The sequence below is a fragment of the Coregonus lavaretus genome, assembly GCF_964263955.1.
Source record: "Coregonus lavaretus genome assembly, chromosome: 13".
Lineage (NCBI taxonomy): Eukaryota > Metazoa > Chordata > Actinopteri > Salmoniformes > Salmonidae > Coregonus > Coregonus lavaretus.
In genome coordinates, this window is record NC_140000.1 from 30,094,269 (window position 1) to 30,114,633 (window position 20,365).

General features: G+C 42.5%; 1 protein-coding gene across 1 annotated transcript in view; it reads right to left on the reverse strand.

Moving 5' to 3' along the window:
* The window catches only part of LOC311139744 (myelin basic protein-like), a 55,660-nt gene extending 35,789 nt beyond the window's left edge, over positions 1-19,871 (reverse strand). The window contains exons 1-2 of the mRNA XM_084174680.1: positions 19,625-19,871; positions 2,657-2,715 (exon numbers count right to left, since the gene is read on the reverse strand). Coding sequence (XP_084030806.1) covers positions 2,657-2,701 — 45 coding nt within the window. The 5' untranslated portion in view covers positions 2,702-2,715; positions 19,625-19,871. The remainder of the gene's footprint in view (positions 1-2,656; positions 2,716-19,624) is intronic.
* Positions 19,872-20,365: the final 494 nt, after the last annotated feature.

Sequence of the window (20,365 nt, forward strand, 5' to 3'; positions counted from 1 at the left end):
ATTGAAAGCAGCTGTTTCCACACAGGTGAGATTTCTGAGTCAATTAAGCAATAAACATCCCATCATGCTTAGGGTCATGTATAAAATGCTGAGCAGGCCATTATTTTGGCCATTATTTTGTCTACCATGGCTATGACCCCATAGGATGACAATGCAGGCAACGTGTGGTGGTCACTGAATGGTTTGATGAGCATGAAAACGATGTAAGCCATGTGCCATGGCCATCTCAGTCACCAGATCTCAACCCAATTGAACACTTATGGGAGATTCTGGAGTGGTGCCTGTGACAGCGTTTTCCACCACCATCACCAAAACACCAAATTATAGAATTACTCATGGAAGAATGGTTTCGCATCCCTCCAATAGAGTTCCAGACACTTGTAGAATCTATGCCAAGGTGCATTGAAGCTGTTCTGGCTTTTGGTGGCCCAACGCTCTATTAAGACACTATGATCATGTTTCCTTTAACTTGGCAGTTACCTATATGACTACAAACATTAAATCAACACATTTCAAGTGGGGACTTTTTCAGTTTTGACATACAAAATCACAAATACAAAAAGCTAACTTTCACATTCTTCCAAAAACACAAATTCATGGAAAAACACAAGGCTACAAAGACCCTAAATGACTTGCTTATTTACCAAACACCACATCCTTCCTCAGTGGTTGACAACTGCGTATACAAGCTGGCCCCTACAGCAGAACAGTCACCACAACCCCATTCCCCTTTCCCTGTGCTATAACTGAAAGGACTACACTACTCAGCTCCAAAAATGAAAATGCTCTCAGTGTAAACAGTGTGGGCCCTGGTCAAAAGTAGTGCACTACGGGCCTCCCGAGTGCAGCAGCGGTCTAAGGCACTGCATCGCAGTGCTTGAGAGGTCACTACAGACCCGGGTTCGATCCCAGGCTGTGTCGCAGCCAGCCGCGACCAGGAGACCCATGAGGTGGCACACAATTGGCCCAGCATCGTCCGGGTTAGTGGAGGGTTTGACCGGCCCGGGATGTAGTAGGCACGCTGACTTCGGTTGCCAGCTGTAAAGTGTTTTCTCCGACACATTGGTGTGGCTGGCTTCCAGGTTAAGCGAGCAGTGCGGCTTGGCAGGGTCGTGTTTCAGAGGACGCATGGCTCTTGATCTTCACCTCTCCCGAGTCCATACGGGAGTTGCAGCGATGGGACAAGACTGTAACTACCAATTGGATATCACAAAAAAATAAGTGCACTACATAAGGGAAAAGGGTGCATTTGGGATGCAACCTTTGTCTGGCATTCATTTGAGTGTTACATTATTCAAGTACCCCGCCAGACTCTTTTTGAAGCCATTTGTATTTTTCTGAGTGCTTCAGATTTGATTGAGAGCTTCTTTATGGTCATAACTCAATTGTTTTGACGGACGACTGCATGACTAAACTACAGCAGAGTCCAAAGTTCTGCCTCACTTCCCTGATAAAGGCTTAAGCTGTGAATGATATAAGAGGCTCTACAGTCTACAATAATCACATTGAACTTTACCATTGTCAGTATTATTACCAATAAAAACGAAAGGATCAAACTTACCTTACACACAATGCACATCTACAGTATGTGCACTAAAAGCATATACTGTGTATGTCCTGTAGTGCTGAGCGATTAGTACTTTTTTATGTCGGTTTCGGTTCGGTTGTAGAAAAATTATCACATATTCAATATCGGTTTAGATTTTCTTAAACAATAAATGCATTATGTGGGTTCAATGCTGTAACAACACAGAATAAAATAATTGAATGGTAGTGACTTCCCATTACTATCACGTATTAGGCTCTAACCATCATTTATTCACATTACTTTACTTACAGTAAATAAAATATTTTGATTGTGTATATTACACATTTGTTTTTAGTATGATTATGATATTATTTCATTAATACAACTCCAATGACTGCCCATTTCTGCATATCACTTATTAACCATCCTTTATTCACATTACTTTAATAACATATTTAAGTTGTTGTGTATATAAAAAAATACATATTTGATGACTTATTATTTTATTTCAAGTCATTATCTAATCCCTGCTCAGGCAGTAGCAGCCAGCCAGCCATCTATCTCTGTTTCCCAAAGAGTCATCCTTCAGGCTAGTAGGCTAGCCTAGCTGGCTAGCTGCCTGCAGTCTGACAAAATCACAATTTCAGCAGTTCTACATTTACATTACATTTCAGTTCTACAGTTCATTGCATTACAGTTCTACAAAGTAAATAACACCTATCAATCTATTAGATGCATTGTCGGGTAAAGATACTTAAGCAACTGCTCTCTATCCCTCTCATGTCTCTCTATCGCTCTTCTCCTCAGTGTCTGTCTGCCCATAGACAGGCTTGACCCAATGAGAACAGGTAGCTATAGGCGCAATGGATTCTGGTCATTGTAGTTAATTACCACATTTACTGCACTTAACTATGATGAGTTGGACAACATGTCCCAAAGAGTAATCTCTCTAGAGAAATGGCACAAACAGCACGTTGAGCACACAGAAATTGAATTTTAATAATTGAACTGATGTTGGTCAATTACTTCTTTAAAAAACGAAAATAAACCAACATAATTAATCGCTGAGCACTAGGGTCCTGTATACTTGCACAAAACCATGCATACACTTCCAACTGAGATGCTTACCTTGCTCTCCGGCTGTGGCTCCCGTTTTCCTAGATGCTGTCCCATGTTGTCAACAGAGACTGAGGAGAAAAGAGAAGAATGGCATCAGACCCATCTGGAAATACAACACTCCTTTAAATCAGAGACTCTCTGTCGGTTTCAGTGTTAGCAGAGCTGACATTAAAAAAGAGAAAAAAATACTTCATAAATCACAGTAAAGTAAGACCACTGTTGTACAACAACACAATATCTTCAAAGGTTGAACTTAGGTTGAACTTAAAGTTAAGGCTCGCACACATCGCACTAAATGTGGATCCAGCGTTCATCTGTAGATCGTTAAGCGCATTGTGTTTTAGGGACCACTCGCTATAGACATCTGACTGTCGACATTTTTCACACGATTCTACATGTAAAATTGTTGTGCACTCAGTTCGCAATTTACGTTCAGAGGTGCTAAATACTCTTGGCCAGCAAATGCTATTGGTGTGTCTGAGCCCTTAGATTAGTTGTTACATTGGGGATGCCATTAGGGGTGCACTAACATGCTAATTGTTCATTTGCATTCAATAATGCTTATGATAAACAATAAAACAAACCCAAATCTCTGAGTCCTGAAACACGACCCTGCCAAGCCGCACTGCTCGCTTAACCTGGAAGCCAGCCACACCAATGTGTCGGAGAAAACACTTTACAGCTGGCAACCGAAGTCAGCGTGCCTACTACATCCCGGGCCGGTCAAACCCTCCACTAACCCGGACGATGCTGGGCCACCTCATGGGTCTCCCGGTCGCGGCTGGCTGCGACACAGCCTGGGATCGAACCCGGGTCTGTAGTGACCTCTCAAGCACTGCGATGCAGTGCCTTAGACCGCTGCTCCACTCGGGAGCCCCGTAGTGCACTACTTTTGACCAGGGCCCACACTGTTTACACTGAGAGCATTTTCATTTTTGGAGCTGAGTAGTGTAGTCCTTTCAGTTATAGCACAGGGAAAGGGGAATGGGGTTGTGGTGACTGTTCTGCTGTAGGGGCCAGCTTGTATACGCAGTTGTCAACCACTGAGGAAGGATGTGGTGTTTGGTAAATAAGCAAGTCATTTAGGGTCTTTGTAGCCTTGTGTTTTCCCATGAATTTGTGTTTTTGGAAGAATGTGAAAGTTAGCTTTTTGTATTTGTGATTTTGTATGTCAAAACTGAAAAAGTCCCCACTTGAAATGTGTTGATTTAATGTTTGTAGACTGTCTGTCTGTCTGTCTGTCTGTCTGTCTGTCTGTCTATCTATCAATCAATCAGATGGGGTAAATGTGTCATTTGGGTGGCCTTTTAAGAGAGAGCGGCAATGAGAAGGAAAGAGATAGGGGGCTAAGAAGATAGAGATAGAAAAAGAGAGAATAGAGTCAGTTGGAGCAATGGAGAGAGCGAGAGAGAGCCAGAAAGACAGTGAGTAAAAGATAAATGATGAAGAAGGGAATGAGAGCGAGACTGGTTTAATTGCACACAACAAATTAAAAAGTCTTAGCTAGCTACTGCAGTCGTGTCTCGCTGCCAATCAGCCTGTTGTCGACAATCACACACATGGAGTGAAATCAGATTGACATTTAATCAAATACAGAGCAGCAGAAGCTCCAGAATGCCTCAATTCCCCTGCGCTAGAGAGGCAGCAGGGCCTCAGTAAAGCAATAACTACATTGCAAAGAGAATGCTTCAATCTTCCTGCTAGCCAGCCACAACCCTGAATGTGTAGCCAAGATTCAAACCTTCCACCTCAGTATATGCATGCAGGTTATAAGCAAGGTGGCATCATCTTGATTGTGTTGTTTGGTACGGTTCAACTCCACTATAGATGCAGTTCCCCACACCTCCCAACCATTATCTCACACCACACAACTTCTGCACTCCCTGCTGTACTATCTTCATTGCGCATGAGAGGATGAATTCTGATGAATTGTATATATTATTTGCATTATTGAATATTCAAACATACAATCTACCTGCAGTGAAGCCGCTCAACATTTACATTACATTCAGTCATCTAACCAGGGTCTAGTGCCCCGCCCAAGGGCACGTCGACAGATCTCCCACCAAGTCATAACGGGGACCCGAAACAGCGACCTATCGGTCACCTGACCAAGCTCCCAACCGCCAGGCCACCAACCATCTGATACCCCCACATTTGTTGTTGTTGTGAAAAATAAATACAAATAAAAAACAACCTCTCCCTCCATTCCCCACCCCACGCCACCGTCCCCCAATGCACAAACAACCAACAAAATTAACAAAAGAGAAAAAAAGAGAAAAACTAAGGAAAACAACAACAGATAACAACAATGCAAAAACAAAAGACATCAAGGAAAACACAAATCTAAACAGCAAGGCCAACTGTATACGTTTCTGTGCATGTATGACACTATTTACATGTTTGTGTGTGTGTGTATATGCATGTGTACACGCGTACAAGCATCAGCCTCAGGCAAACAGGCATTGGATGTAACAGTGTTGCCCCTCAATGTGTCATTGAAAACGTACATTTGTTTTGTTTATTTTGACTTTTTTTTTACGTTTATCTTTGACCGTCATTCTATCCCCGGCCCAGCAACTCCACTCCCACTTGTCTCCAGTTCCACATCCCAACCCTCAGTTTCCCCTTAGCCTATCCCACCTATGTCTGCTGGCCACCCTCTTCAGATTTCTACGTGCCATATATCTTTCAACTATGCTGTGATGTTTAACATACAATTTGAATCTATCTAATCGAATAGAATCCACAGATTGCAAGTTGAAGATAAATACTTTTACTAAGAGTATTAGTATCAAATCAAAACAAATGTTATTGGTCACATACACATATTTAGCAGATGTTATTGCAGGTGTAGCGAAATTATTGTGTTCCTAGCTCCAACAGTGCAGTAGTATCTAACAATTCACAACAATACACAAATCTAAAAGTAAAATATTAGGCCGATTAATGTCGGAGTGGCATTGACTAAAATACAGTAGAATTGAATACAGTATATACATATAAGATGAGTAAAGCAGTATGTAAACATTATTAAAGTGACTTGTGTTCCATTATTAAAGTGGCCAGTGATTCCATGTCTATGTACAGTGGGGAGAACAAGTATTTGATACACTACCAATATTGCAGGTTTTCCTACTTACAAAGCATGTAGAGGTCTGTAATTTTTATCATAGGTACACTTCAACTGTGAGAGACGGAATCTAAAACAAAAATCCAGAAAATCACATTGTATGATTTTTAAGTAATTAATTTGCATTTTATTGCATGACAAGTATTTGATACATCAGAAAAGCAGAACTTAATATTTGGTACAGAAACCTTTGTTTGCAATTACAGAGATCATACGTTCTGTCACGCTCTGGTTCCGGGACGTTGTTATAGAACCAGGGTGTGTTTGTTTTGTTGGGTGTTGTGTGGGCTAGGTTGGGTATGAGGTGTGTTCGTTTTGTTGTGTGCTGTTTGGTTGGGGTGTCTAGGTGGTTGTCTTCCTTGTTTGTATTCATGTGACTCCCAATCGGAGGTAACGAGTGACAGCTGTCGGCTCGTTATCTCTGATTGGGAGCCATATTTAAACTGTGTGGTTTCACCTTGTGTTTGTGGGTTTTTGTTTCCTTGTTGCTGTTTCGTGTTTCAGTATTGGTAACTTTTGGACTTCACGTATCGTCTTTTGTTTTGTTTTCTCGTGTTGCACTTTATTAAATAAAGTCATCATGTTCACTCGCAACGCTGCGCATTGGTCCGCTCCTTTTGACGATCGTGACACGTTCCCTGTAGGTCTTGACCAGGTTTGCACACACTGCAGTAGGGATTTTGGCCCACTCCTCCATACACACCTTCTCCAGATCCTTCAGGTTTCGGGGCTGTCGCTGGGCACTATGGACTTTCAGCTCCCTCCAAAGCTTTTCTATTGGGTTCAGGTCTGGAGACTGGCTAGGCCACTCCAGGACCTTGAGATTCTTCTTACGGAGTCACTCCTTAGTTGCCCTGGCTGTGTGTTTCGGGTCGTTGTCATGCTGGAAGACCCAGCCACGACCCATCTTCAATGCTCTTACTGAGGGAAGGAGGTTGTTGGCCAAGATCTTGCGATACATGGCCCCATCCATCCTCCCCTCAATACGGTGCAGTTGTCCTGTCCCCTTTGCAGAAAGGCATCCCCAAAGAATGATGTCCTTGATAATGTTTCCACCTCCATGCTTCACGGTTGGGATGGTGTTCTTGGGGTTGTACTCATCCTTCTTCTTCCTCCAAACACGGCGAGTGGAGTTTAGACCAAAAAGCTCTATTTTTGTCTCATCAGACCACATTACCTTCTCCCATTCCTCCTCTGGATCATCCAGATGGTCATTGGCAAACTTCAGACGGGCCTGGAAATGCACTGGCTTGAGCAGGGGGACCTTGCGTGCGCTGCAGGATTTTAATCCATGACGGCGTAGTGTGTTACTAATGGTTTTCTTTGAGACTGTGGTCCCAGCTCTCTTCAGGTCATTGACCAGGTCCTGCCGTGTAGTTCTGGGCTGATCCCTCACCTTCCTCATGCATTGATGCCCCACGAGGTGAGATCTTGCATGGAGCCCCAGACCGAGGGTGATTGACCGTCATCTTGAACTTCTTCCATTTTCTAATAATTGCGCCAACAGTTGTTGCCTTCTCACCAAGCTGCTTGCCTATTGTCCTGTAGCCCATCCCAGCCTTGTGCATGTCTACAATTTTATCCCTGATGTCTTTACACAGCTCTCTGGTCTTGGCCATCGTGGAGAGGTTGGAGTCTGTTTGATTGAGTGTGTGGACAGGTGTCTTTTATACAGGTAACAAGTTCAAACAGGTGCAGTTAATACAGGTAATGAGTGGAGAACAGGAGGGCTGTGAGAGCCGGAATTCTTACTGGTTGGTAGGTGATCAAATACGTATGTCATGCAATAGAATGCAAATTAATTACTTAAAAATCATACAATGTGATTTTCTGGATTTTTGTTTTAGATTCCGTCTCTCACAGTTGAAGTGTACCTATGATAAAAATTACAGACCTCTACATGCTTTGTAAGTAGGAAAATCGGCAAAATCGGCAGTGTATCAAATACTTCTCCCCACTGTATATAGCGCAGCAGCCTCTAAGGTGCAGGGTTGAGTAACCGGGTGGTAGCCAGCTAGTGATGGCTATTTAACAGTCTGATGGCCTTGAGATAGAAGCTGTTTTTCAGTCTCTCAGTCCCAGCTTTGATGCACCTGCACTGACCTCGTCTTCTGGATGATAGCGAGGTGAACAGGCCGTGGCTCAAGTGGCTGATGTCCTTGATAATATTTTTGGCCTTCCTGTGACATCGGGTGCTGTAGGTGTCCTGGAGGGGAGGCAGTATGCCCCCGGTGATGCGTTGGGCAGACCGCACCATCCTCTGGAGAGCCCTGCGTTTGCGGGCGGTGCAGTTGCCGTACCAGGCGGTGATACAGCCTGACAGGATGCTCTCAATTGTGCATCTGTAAATGTTTCTGAGGGTATTAAGGGCCAAGTCAAATTTCTTCAGCCTCCTGATGCGCCTTCTTCACCACACTGTCTGTGTGGGTGGACCATTTCATTGTCAGGGATTGTACGCAGAGGAACTTTAAGCTTTCCACCTTCTCCACTGCGGTCCCGTCGATGTGGATAGGGGCGTGCTCCCTCTGCTGTTTCCTGAAGTCCACGATCAGCTCTTTCGTTTTGTTGACGTTGAGGGAGAGGTTATTTTCCTGGCACCACTCCGCCAGGGCCCTCACCTCCTTCCTGTAGGCTGTCTCGTCATTGTTGGTATTCAGGCCTACTACTGTTGTGAATCAGGCCTACTACTGTTGTGATTAGTAATTGACTGACCAACTCTCTCCAGATCTCCCAACAATGCAATTTCTAGGGTCAATTTTAGATTCATGTTATGCTTTTTCAGCCATTCCTGAACCTGAGACCAATACCAGAACAAATAGTCTATTGATTCTGTATCCTCACAACAAAATCTACAGAGCTGCGATGGTAGTATGCCCCAAACATTTTGTTGGTGGCAAGAATTCTGTACAATAATTTTAGCTGAAAGGCACAAAGTCTTGAATCTTGCGTTGTTTTATATATCAACTCATACACCCTGTGCCATGTAATGGGTACATCAAAAATCTCTTCCCAGCAATCTGTATGGCACAGCTGTCAACATCCTGGTCCTCAAATTAAACTGGTATACTTTCCTATTTATGCTATTTTTGTTCCTCCGCCAGTTATGATCCTTTATATTGGGCAGACAGACCAGTTCCCTACCTCCTCCCGCTGCCACCTGCCTCCTCCATTTTTGGGGTAATGCTTTAATCAGTTGGTTGTAATCTTGGATTGAGCAGACCTTCCCATACAATTCCGATAACTCCATGAAAGATTTAACTCTACCATTCCAATTTACAATATCATTTAAAAACAAAATACCCTTTTCCATAAATACAGGTATTTTATCAACCAGTACATTTGAGTTCAACCATAATATTTGTTCTATCTTTTCCGGGGGATGAAATTGAAATTGTAACCAGCTCTGCAATGCCTGTTTGAAAAAGAGATACTTTGACCAAGGTTTCATTATATTAATTAATCGAAAATGAGACATGGCAATCTGCACAATGGCAAAAAGGCATGAGCTTTTCTTAGTAATCTACTTGAGAACCATTTTGGGTTAAAGTAAAACTTTTGTATAAGTGAAGCTTTTAGAGAGAGGTTTAGTGCTTTTATATTTAATAATCTCAACCCACCCAGTTCATATTCATTATATAAATAGGCACGCTTTATCTTGTCATAATTAAGTTTTAGTCCAGAGAGGCCAGAAAATAATTAAGAAATAAGATGCATTGGATTGGATTTAATCAATTGGATATGTCTCCTGTAATATCATTGACCCAATTGACAAGGTAACGGAGAATAAATCCTGCATCAATGCCCCAATCTCATCTTTACCTCAACAAAAGGTCAATATCTTAAAGCACACATCCTCCCTCATGCCCAAAGCAAATTACCACATGAAACATTGAGCAGAACAGTCTAGAATTAGAGACGAAGCCGTGACCTGTGCTGTTGATGAAACTTTTCTCATTGTTCTGGAAGCAGGGGAGCGCTGTTTACCGTACATGTCAAATTCAGATAATATACTTCCGGTGTCTCAGAGAGCGAGATCAAAATTTAAAAAGCACGGAGCGTGGTGCCCACAATATACTTGATATAGCATTTGATTATATCACAAATCTTGGTCCCTGTACCCAAGGGGGTTCGCACAGCACTACGCACTGTTGATCCTAACAACTGAGGGACACTTTTGGACAATGAAATAATGAGCATGCTGCAACACTTAATTTCCTTTTAATGGCATTGAGTGAATCCGAGATTTGATCCCTGTGTGCTGGGAGCTATGATGCATTTTTGTTACATTGTCTTTTGTTGGGACTGAATGCAGCCCTACTCATGTGTGACAGTAGCCTACACAGTATGAGAGATGAGATGGTTCTGTCACATGGGGCTTCAAATGGGTTCTGATATCATGCTGTACTAGGGAGCTGTTTCCATTAGCTTTAGCATTCACAGTAGGGGGGAAACAGGCTTTATTTTACCTCTGCATAAATACACTGATCTGCACTAGAAATAGGCCTACTTAAGGTGCAATCTGTGATTGCTACATCAATGTTGGGACTTTTAAATTATATAGTATACTCATTGATTATTGAAGAATATAACTCATAAATACCTGATGAGCTTAGTTCAACTGTCATACCCCATCAGAATGCAAAATATAAGCTTGTTTTACTCCAATGTTTGTAAACAATGTAAATGTAAACAAACACTGCAAGGCCTCAAAACATGCTAAGCCTATAATTTTTATTAAATGGATGGTCGGTCCTTGAATCCAGAGCTCTGTCTATGAATTCCAGAGTGGTTACTTTGTTCCAGCCCCATCCCTCAGCTTTTTCCCAAAACAGTGGCGGAGACATGCCTTATTATTATTATTTGAACCGCAGATTGTCCCTTTAATAATCACAATATTGCAGCAGCAACAATCTCTTAACTTTTATTTTACGATTACCGTGTAGCGGATGTGATTATAAATGTGTTTAAAGTATTGGGTGGCTCGGGCAGGCTTCGGCGTTCGTCGTCCCCGGAGTACTAGCTACTACCGCTTGATGTTTTCGATGTTTGTTTTGTTATGTCTAGTTGGTGCACCTGTTTCGTATTCTGTATTGATTATGTCACCTATAAGTTCCTCTGTGTTATGTTTGCATGTTGTGTGTTATTGTCCGCTTGTCGTATGCGTACTGGTTCGGAACCTTGGCATCTATTGTTGGTTTTACGCACCCCGCGTATTTTGTTCGCCTCCAGTGTTTCGAGGCCGTTTATTTTTGTGTATTATTAGAGTTCTTCAGTAAAGTCGTCTTGACTTATTCCTCTGTGTCCTGCGCTTGACTTCACCACCGCATCCACATCAGCATATCCTGACAGCGGGAAAATGTGATGCATGCGAAACAACCCTTTCTCATGGACATCATAAAAATATAGTGAGTTTACCTACAGTATATACAGTATAGAGCAGATTAGTGCATTTTTGCAGAGGCCAAATGTAGCCCTTGATGTCTCATACAGTATACTACCGCATATGGCTTAAGGGGGAAGATTATGAACAGTAGAGTACGAAGCAGCATCTTGATAGCCATTCAAATACAAATAAAATATGTATTTCAGATCCAGAGCCAAAAACTCCCCCTTTGTTGCTACGGGCCTTTTTGGAAGCTCATCCCACCACCACAGCAACTGTCTTTCATCTTGAGAACATCTCCATTTTCGAACAGACAGGTGAGATTAAAAGCAGCCATGATGCCTGAGCTATGGGTGATAGAACAGTTCAGCAGACTGCTGAAAGCAAAGAGAGAAGGAATGACAACAGCAGAGATGTTACACTGCAGAGAGTTGGCGGGGATGGACTCTTAAGACCTTTTCATACATATTTGAGGGGTGTATGTGAGTTGCTCTGTGAATTCAACTTTTCCCTTCAAAACAAAAAGAGGTCTTAGCAGATCAGAGTAGCCTGGTGATGGCTCCCTTGTCCCTTTAAAGGGTGAAAATATATCATCACAATAGTTGGCAAGAGGAATATTCAAAGAGAAGTACTGTTGTTTTACTTTACAGTACACTTGAGCATGGTCTTTTCTGATTCCTAAGAATTTTACTACAGTTTACTACAAAACGGAATACATGTTGGCTTCAGCATTAATCTACTGTTACTAACAGAAAATCACATACAGTGAGGGAAAAAAGTATTTGATCCCCTGCTGATTTTGTACGTTTGCCCACTGACAAAGACATGATCAGTCTATAATTTTAATGGTAGGTTTATTTGAACAGTGAGAGACAGAATAACAACAAATAAATCCAGAAAAACGCATGTCATAAATGTTATAAATTGATTTGCATTTTAATGAGCTAAATAAGTATTTGACCCCTCTGCAAAACATGATTTAGTACTTGGTGGCAAAACCCTTGTTGGCAATCACAGAGGTCAAGACGTTTCTTGTAGTTGGCCACCAGGTTTGCACACATCTCAGGAGGGATTTTGTCCCACTCCTCTTTGCAGATCTTCTCCAAATCATTAAGGTTTCGAGGCTGACGTTTGGCAACTCGAACCTTCAGCTCCCTCCACAGATTTTCTATGGGATTAAGGTCTGGAGACTGGCTAGGCCACTCCAGGACCTTAATGTGCTTCTTCTTGAGCCACTCCTTTGTTGCCTTGGCCGTGTGTTTTGGGTCATTGTCATGCTGGAATACCCATCCACGACCCATTTTCAATGCCCTGGCTGAGGGAAGGAGGTTCTCACCCAAGATTTGACTGTACATGGCCCCATCCATCGTCCCTTTGATGCGGTGAAGTTCTTCTGTCCCCTTAGCAGAAAAACACCCTCAAAGAATAATGTTTCCACCTCCATGTTTGACGGTGGGGATGTCCTCCTCCAAACACGGCGAGTTGAGTTGATGCCAAAGAGCTCGATTTTGACCACAACAGTTTCACCCAGTTCTCCTCTGAATCATTCAGATGTTCATTGGCAAACTTCAGACGGGCCTGTATATGTGCTTTCTTGAGCAGGGTACCTCACGGGCGCTGCAGAATTTCAGTCCTTCACGGCATAGTGTGTTACCAATTGTTTTCTTGGTGACTATGGTCCCAGCTGCCTTGAGATCATTGACAAGATCCTCCCGTGTAATTCTGGTCTGATTCCTCACCGTTCTCATGATCATTGCAACTCCACGAGGTGAGATGTTGCATGGAGCCCCAGGCCGAGGGAGATTGACAGTTATTTTGTGTTTCTTCCATTTGCGAATAATCGCACCAACTGTTGTCACCTTCTCACCAAGCTGCTTGGCGATGGTCTTGTAGCCCATTCCAGCCTTGTGTAGGTCTACAATCTTGTCCCTGACATCCTTGGAGAGCTCTTTGGTCTTGGCCATGGTGGAGAGTTTGGAATCTGATTGATTGATTGCTTCTGTGGACAGGTGTCTTTTATACAGGTAACAAGCTGAGATTAGGAGCACTCCCTTTAAGAGTGTGCTCCTAATCTCAGCTTGTTACCTGTATAAAAGACACCTGGGAGACAGAAATCTTTCTGATTGAGAGGGGGTCAAATACTTATTTCCTTCATTAAAATCCAAATCAATTTATAACATTTTTGACATTTTTTTATTCTGTCTCTCACTGTTCAAATAAACCTACCATTAAAATTATAGACTGATCATTTCTTTGTCAGTGGGAAAACGTACAAAATCAGCAGGGGATCAAATACTTTTTTCCCTCACTGTACTTTGTACAACTGCCATATAGCCTAAGCTTTGGCTAGCTCAGCTCTCTTATGGCGCAAGGTCCTGAAACAAGTTTTAATCCTTTCTTAAAACAACACTCTCTGGAGCATGGTTAAGTAGTTCAGTAGCTATAGCCAAGAAAAAGACCAACAACTAGGCTAGATGAAAATGTATTGCAGAAAACGAATTGACAAGACTAGCAAACCAAAGTAAGACGCCGACCCTTCAGTATGCTTTGCTATCTTTCTCTAGACTAGAAAGATGACATTTCTTCCTAGCTTTGCCTGTGAACAAGACCACCTTTCCAGTAACCAAACTGACAATGTGTCAACATTCTTCCCAAGGTTGTAAGTGTGAGAAACTCTGAACGTATTATCTGCAAGATTCTGGGAAACCAAAATAACATCCAGAGACTATCTATGTCACAAAGAGCGGTGAAAGGATACAGTAACTGGCCTTCCGAGATGAGGTTTCCCTCACAAAAATATTACACAACCACAGTGGGAGCCTGCGAGGACTTGCAAAACATGGGCGTTACATAACACTAAAATAAAAATCTATGCTGTAATTAAACTTCTACACAGTAGCTTCCAATCCAACAAAAGATGCTCCGTTCCTTGCCTTGCCTTCTTGCACATAGGCCTCTATAAGATTGTATGACTCAAACACTTTGCAAATCAATGGGGGGTAGACTACAGGCAGGGGAAGAGAACATACAGAGACTGAGAGACACAGTGGATGAGAATGATAAGGGATAACCATATAGGTCTCGGTCTCTCTCTCTCACACACACACACACACACACACACACACACACACACACACACCCCTCTGGGGACATGAACTTTGCCTATTCTATTTGAAGGTTGTATGGGAGATACAGCACCAGGGTGGCATGCTAATTATAGGCTGACCCTCCTCACATATAGGCCAGCACTCACAGTACTGCAGCACTCAGAGCCATCAGTGCACATAAGCAATTATCTATATTCCCTCTGACTGTAAGTTCTGCTTGTGTGATTACTCTGCCGCTGTCTGTTACCTAGGACCATGAGACTCAATTACTCTGAAAATCTAACTAAAATATTTTGATTTGGTCTGGCTGAGAGGCTTAATTCATTACAAAATACCTCATACACTTTTCCTCATATCAACAGACTGCCTTCTGACTTGGTTGCCCATCTACTGTCAGCTGGTTGTTTGTCTTATAGCTAGTAGTTAATGTGTTTTTATTTAATACTAGTCCCATAAGAAATGGGGAGTTTGTTTATTATTAATGTTCATGCTCTATCCAGGGAGGATGTAAATGACTGCTCTCCCATAGCGTAAGAGAGGAGAGCTCTTTTTTTTTTGTTATATTATTATTATTATTTATTTTTTTGTCATTTAGCAGACGCTCTTATCCAGAGCGACTTACAGGAGCAATTAGGGTTAAGTGCCTTGCTCAAGGGCACATCGACAGATTTTTCACCTAGTCGGCTCGGGGATTAGAACCAGCGACCTTTCGGATACTGGCACAACGCTCTTACCCACTAAGCTACCTGCCGCCCATCATTTTTAACACGTACCAACTCGGAGATAAAGGCATCACAGCTCAATTCATAAGCCATACCTCCATATCTCCATCTGAGAGTGATGGTTTTAAGTATCAACAGAAAAAGCAATCTTCCTTCTCTACAGTGAGAAACGGATACATAACTATTCATTTCTTCTACTTCCCAACCTGCGAGACTGAAACGGATATTACTTCCCTGCAACATAAATCGCCCTTTATGGATAAACAGCTATTTATGACTGCTGACAGAAGGAACTATGGATTATCCTGTAATACAAACAGTGGCCACAATAAAACCTAGACACAATGTGCTACAATGTGACTGAGTCTACATTCTCATGTTTGACAGAATGAGCACATATTCTTGTTCACATCACTTGGTGTACACACTTTACAGGCTCAGAGAACAATAAACCTAAATGTTGTTCTAAACATTTGAGTTTCTATTTAGCCTGGGAATCCTCCTCTTTGACACGTTCCTCTGGTCACTGTACCAAACACAGGTCAGCGAGCACACTGAGTGAAGTAGACACTCTCTATTTGGGGTTGACTCTGGAGATTGTGAAAGCCAAACAAACAATTGACAGTGCTGCTGAGCAGTTTTTCCATGGGACTAAGATGTCATTCTAAGATATCAGGGCATAACAGTCCTCATATCATCAGTGTTAACTGGCCACAATGATAAACTCCCAGAAGGTTTAGCATGCCTGTAGTATCTCCCAGCTGTGTGTGGTCTTAGTAGGGGTGAGAAGCACTGCCCTCTCCATGGTGCTGAATGCAGACCAATAGACTCAGTCAGCATCTCGGTCTCTCTCACACAGCACACACGCACGCACGCACACACACCACACACACACAGACTTCCACGTCATTATCTCAGATAATGGATCCATAGGTGCCAGGAACGTGTCGGGCTGGTGTGTATGTGTGTGGCTCTTCCATGGAAATGAGCTAATATACAGTCGTCCTTGTGGACAGTGGACAAGTGCATCATTTAACCCTCCAGCTGCCCTTGGTTGCCAAAGGGCTTAAGTAACCCACTTGGAGATACTCAGTGATACTAAGTCCCTGGTAGTGACACTAGAATCAGGGTCAGAGGTCAACATCTGTCCTTGGAGAGAGCATCTGGTGTACAGCAATCAGGGTCGTGTTCATGAGGGCACACAATGGAAAATGTTTTGCAACAGAAAACAAAAAACAATGTTTCTTATTGGACAAGTCCATGTTATCCCTTCCTTGTTTCAGTACATTTTTATTGCGCTTAGTGCCTAGTGAACATGACCCTGGACATGGAGTTGGATGGAGGACAACTTTGCTAGGAAGAGAGGCTAATGGTTCTCTATCCCTGTTTCTTATCTCTTTATGTTCTCCTCTTTCACTTCTACTCCTTCCTTTGCTCGCTACTCATCGCTCTTTCAAGCTCTGGGAAGAGAGATTTGTGAGTGTTTGAATGCCTGTGTGAGTGTTTGAATGTCATGTTTGTGGGCAAGGCACAGTCCCACTCCCCTGTTCACTTGGCTTCAATTCGTTTTTTTTGTCATTTCTGAAGTTCACAGAAAAGATGACCGTAAACACCATGGTCACACCACGGTCCACGGTCTAAGCCCAAAATTAGCAGAAATGCCGGTATAGACCCCTTTGCAGCATCACTGTGGTCCTGTTCCACACAGCAAGCCCATCATTAGTGGCAGAACCAAGCTTTGCTTTAGGCCCATTCAGCCAGCACTCAGCACTGAATCATTAATGCGGACAGCTGTGTCTTTTACAGTAGGAAGTTTGGGCAGTTGTTCTCAGCTCCATAACATCTTGTCCTGGTACTCCATATGACCTGTGATGTTTCCAGTTCCAGGCAGCTGCCTGTCCATCACTTAGCACACATACTGCCAGACAGTCTCTCCCAACCCCTGGGCAGAAGAAGCAAACACTGAAGACTATATAATTGGATTTCTGGAGGACCTTCACAGCAGAGAAATGTGTTTGGGGTTAGTAGTATCCTTGGGTTATGTTCTGTAGAATCCTCTTTAACCAATCTAAGATCAAAAGCAACTCTGATGCTTTTGAAGAGTGAGAGAGATTGTATCAAGTGGAGTATCATTAGTCCTCTCATCTGAATAAAAGTACGAAGGCATTTAAGAAGTACAGCAATATAAATCTCTGCCCTAAAGGCCGGTGATGATTTTTGTTTGTTTGTGTGTTTATTTTCTTCTTTATAGACATGCCTAAACCCCCTGATGTGCGTCTATCGTGTTCCCAGAGAGCGTAGTTTCTGGAGGGTATGTTGATATTCTTCACCACAGCTTACACAATCCACGGCCACCTGGGGTTCACCACTAAAAGCTGGGAATTCTAAACCTGCCATCTGTTTCTACTGCACGTTGTCGACGTTATGCACAGGCCTACCATGCAGGGTGAACTCAACACCTCAGACAACTATGCTGTCATCACCGTGGCTTTCTGTGAGCACGAACAGTCTGGTTGCACCATGCAGTCTGGTTGCGCCACACCTTTAGAAAACTCTCTTGCGTCACATGACAAGGTTCAAGGTGCTATGAATCGACCTGCCTTAAAGCGATACCAAATGACGCAGACAGGAGAGGAAGTTAGATAGACAGAAGGGAGGAAGTTGGTGAGGGTGTGAGGACGGAAGTTACCTCTGTGATTCACCTACTTGCACAGGCATGCACATGCAGACACATACACCTACACACACACACACGCATACACATTAGACATGCAAACAGGAGTCTCTAACATACACACAAAAATACACTTCCGAGTTCTTTCCCACACAGGATAACATACACACACACATGCATTAACACACATTTCAAGTCTTATATTGCATCTGTAAGCTACTTCATACCCTGATATATGCATGTCTAATATGGACCAGCTTGAGGAAAGAACTAGAAGACTTTACTGTTGCTCTGGTTTCCTGTGTATCACAGCCATTCCCCTGGGTCTCTACAGCAGCAATGACCAAAATACTATGAATAGTCACAAAACGTCCCAGCTTGTATCAGCACAACCTGAGGGTTATATCCAATAGACACACTCAAAATCATGTTCACGCAGTGTGTGTCAGGTGCAAGAAGGCATGCTTTGTGAAAGGCAAATGAAGGAACGTTAAAGCAGCAGGACATGTGACTATTAAACAAACAGCTGAGCATTTTTGTCTGACTGAGTTAATACCTCAGTAATATATTATGGAAACTCTTCCAATAACCTTGTTATTCAGTAGAAAAACTAGAACTATCACTTTCCTGTCCATTCTGTTCAAAACTACAACTGAGAGTGCAAAGTTCCACTTAAGCAGAATGGTCTCCACCATTATGTACTATTTGTACACAATACATTGATCTTACAGATTCCTTTTTTCAATTCAGTTAGGGGTTGGTGTTTTGTTAATTTGCTACTACCAGATGTCTTCTTTGAAACCAGCACATAGAAGAGGATACATGTCGATGACATAAGTGTGTCAGTCAGACCTGGGCTCAAATAGTATTTGAAATATTTTGGAAATAGTCGCAAAAGCGCACTGTGCGCCCAGCTGTGTCCAGTTTGAACCCAGGTCTGGTATCAGTTCCCTTTCTCCTCTATTGTATGTTACGAGACCTGAGGAGAATCATGGCTATAGGCTTTTCGTTCACTAAATCAGTGGATTTCAGATAGAAATACCCACTCATGTGCAAGTGTTTTTATTTATAAAACGCAGCACATCAAGATAGAGGATGGCTTTGAGGTCAAATGTTTTTTTCTGATCCGCATTAGCCTGTCTAGGTGACTAACCTACATGTAAACAAATAAATTAAAATCAGTAAAAGGGAGTAGGCCTATTCATTGCTGTTTGTTTGGTTCCCTCTCTGTGTACAAGCTCACTATGTAACAGATGTCTTGTAGTGTGAAATGCATTCTGAAAACAAAGTCCATCCATTAACATTGTAGATAACGCCAGCTCTAATTAACTATAATAAAATAGGATTTAGATTATAACACAGCAGGTCCAGACAGTGCCTCTCATTGTGGACTAATGGTAGGCTATTTGATGTTAGTCTTGTTTACGTCTTCCTCAGAAAGCTAAATATGTTTATAATAGGATCTTTTTTATGCAGAGTGGGCTGCTCTCTCCATCCACTCCTATATGAGCTAGTTCTGGCCAAGGTGCCTAGTACTAGCATAACATTCATCTGAAAGTTGGTGTGAGCACTGCTTGGAGGTAAACGTGTTTGCGACACTCACTGTGATAGCATTATGTGATATTCTACCGTCAGTGATAGTCTAGCCTATTTTTTCTGTAGGCCTAAGTAAGGCTATAGAAATATGCATATTGATGTGCATGATGTGTCGCTTTGTCAAACATTTAATATAATTGATTAATAACACGACATTCCTCGCATCTTATGCAGGTCGTAACCTAACAAGCTTTTATAGGCTAAACAAGACAACGTACATGTTTACTAAATCGGTTGATGCAGCAAGCCGCGCAACAAAACAGCTGTCAACAGAATTACAATGTTTTGGTCACATGGTCGCAAACTGCTACAACCACAATTTACTATTATTTGCGTTTCGGATTCGACTGTCTTTTACATACCCTTCTCCGTTTAGATTGAATCAAATGCATCCACAATAAGAGGCTGTGATTTTGATGTGTAGTTTCTCTTCTCGTGGTCAATAACGATTTTTTTCCACGGTTTGACGTTGTTTTCACAGACTGTCTTCGTAAAAATGTATGTCTCGTTGCTTCCTGTTTTAGGTACAGTGATGGTTGTTTCTTCGGGGTGGGGCAGAATGTTGATACTCGGCAAAGAAATGTCGGTAAAAGAGCAGAGCATGCCCTTACACGCACGCACTCGTTATCGTAATATCTGTGTCACGAGACACGTTCGTTCAAAGTATGTGATAGAGTGATGTGAATTTGTGAATAAACTCTATTTTGTATATTGGGCAACACAAAAGCTGCTGCAATGTACTCTATTGCTTTAGCAGGCTAAGCATGTCATTACTGCAGATAGGATAAGATTCATACACAGGCTTTGAATTAAATAGAATTGGACATTGTGAATTTTGTTTCTTATTCAAATCAGTGAGGGCCTCCAATTACACAGTATTAATTACACAGTAATTCAAATATTGTAATGATCCTGGCTATATGAGCTATGTTACAATTCTCACCAAGTGAGTTAATCCTATTGGTAGGATGTGTAGACTGTTTGCCTTTTACACCAGCCACCTGGGTTCGCTTCCTGCCCCGTTGTTCGCTACACTGGTGTCAGAAGTGGGATGACGGCCGTGAGGCCATCGCAACGCACAACCGTACGTATGAGGGGGCCGC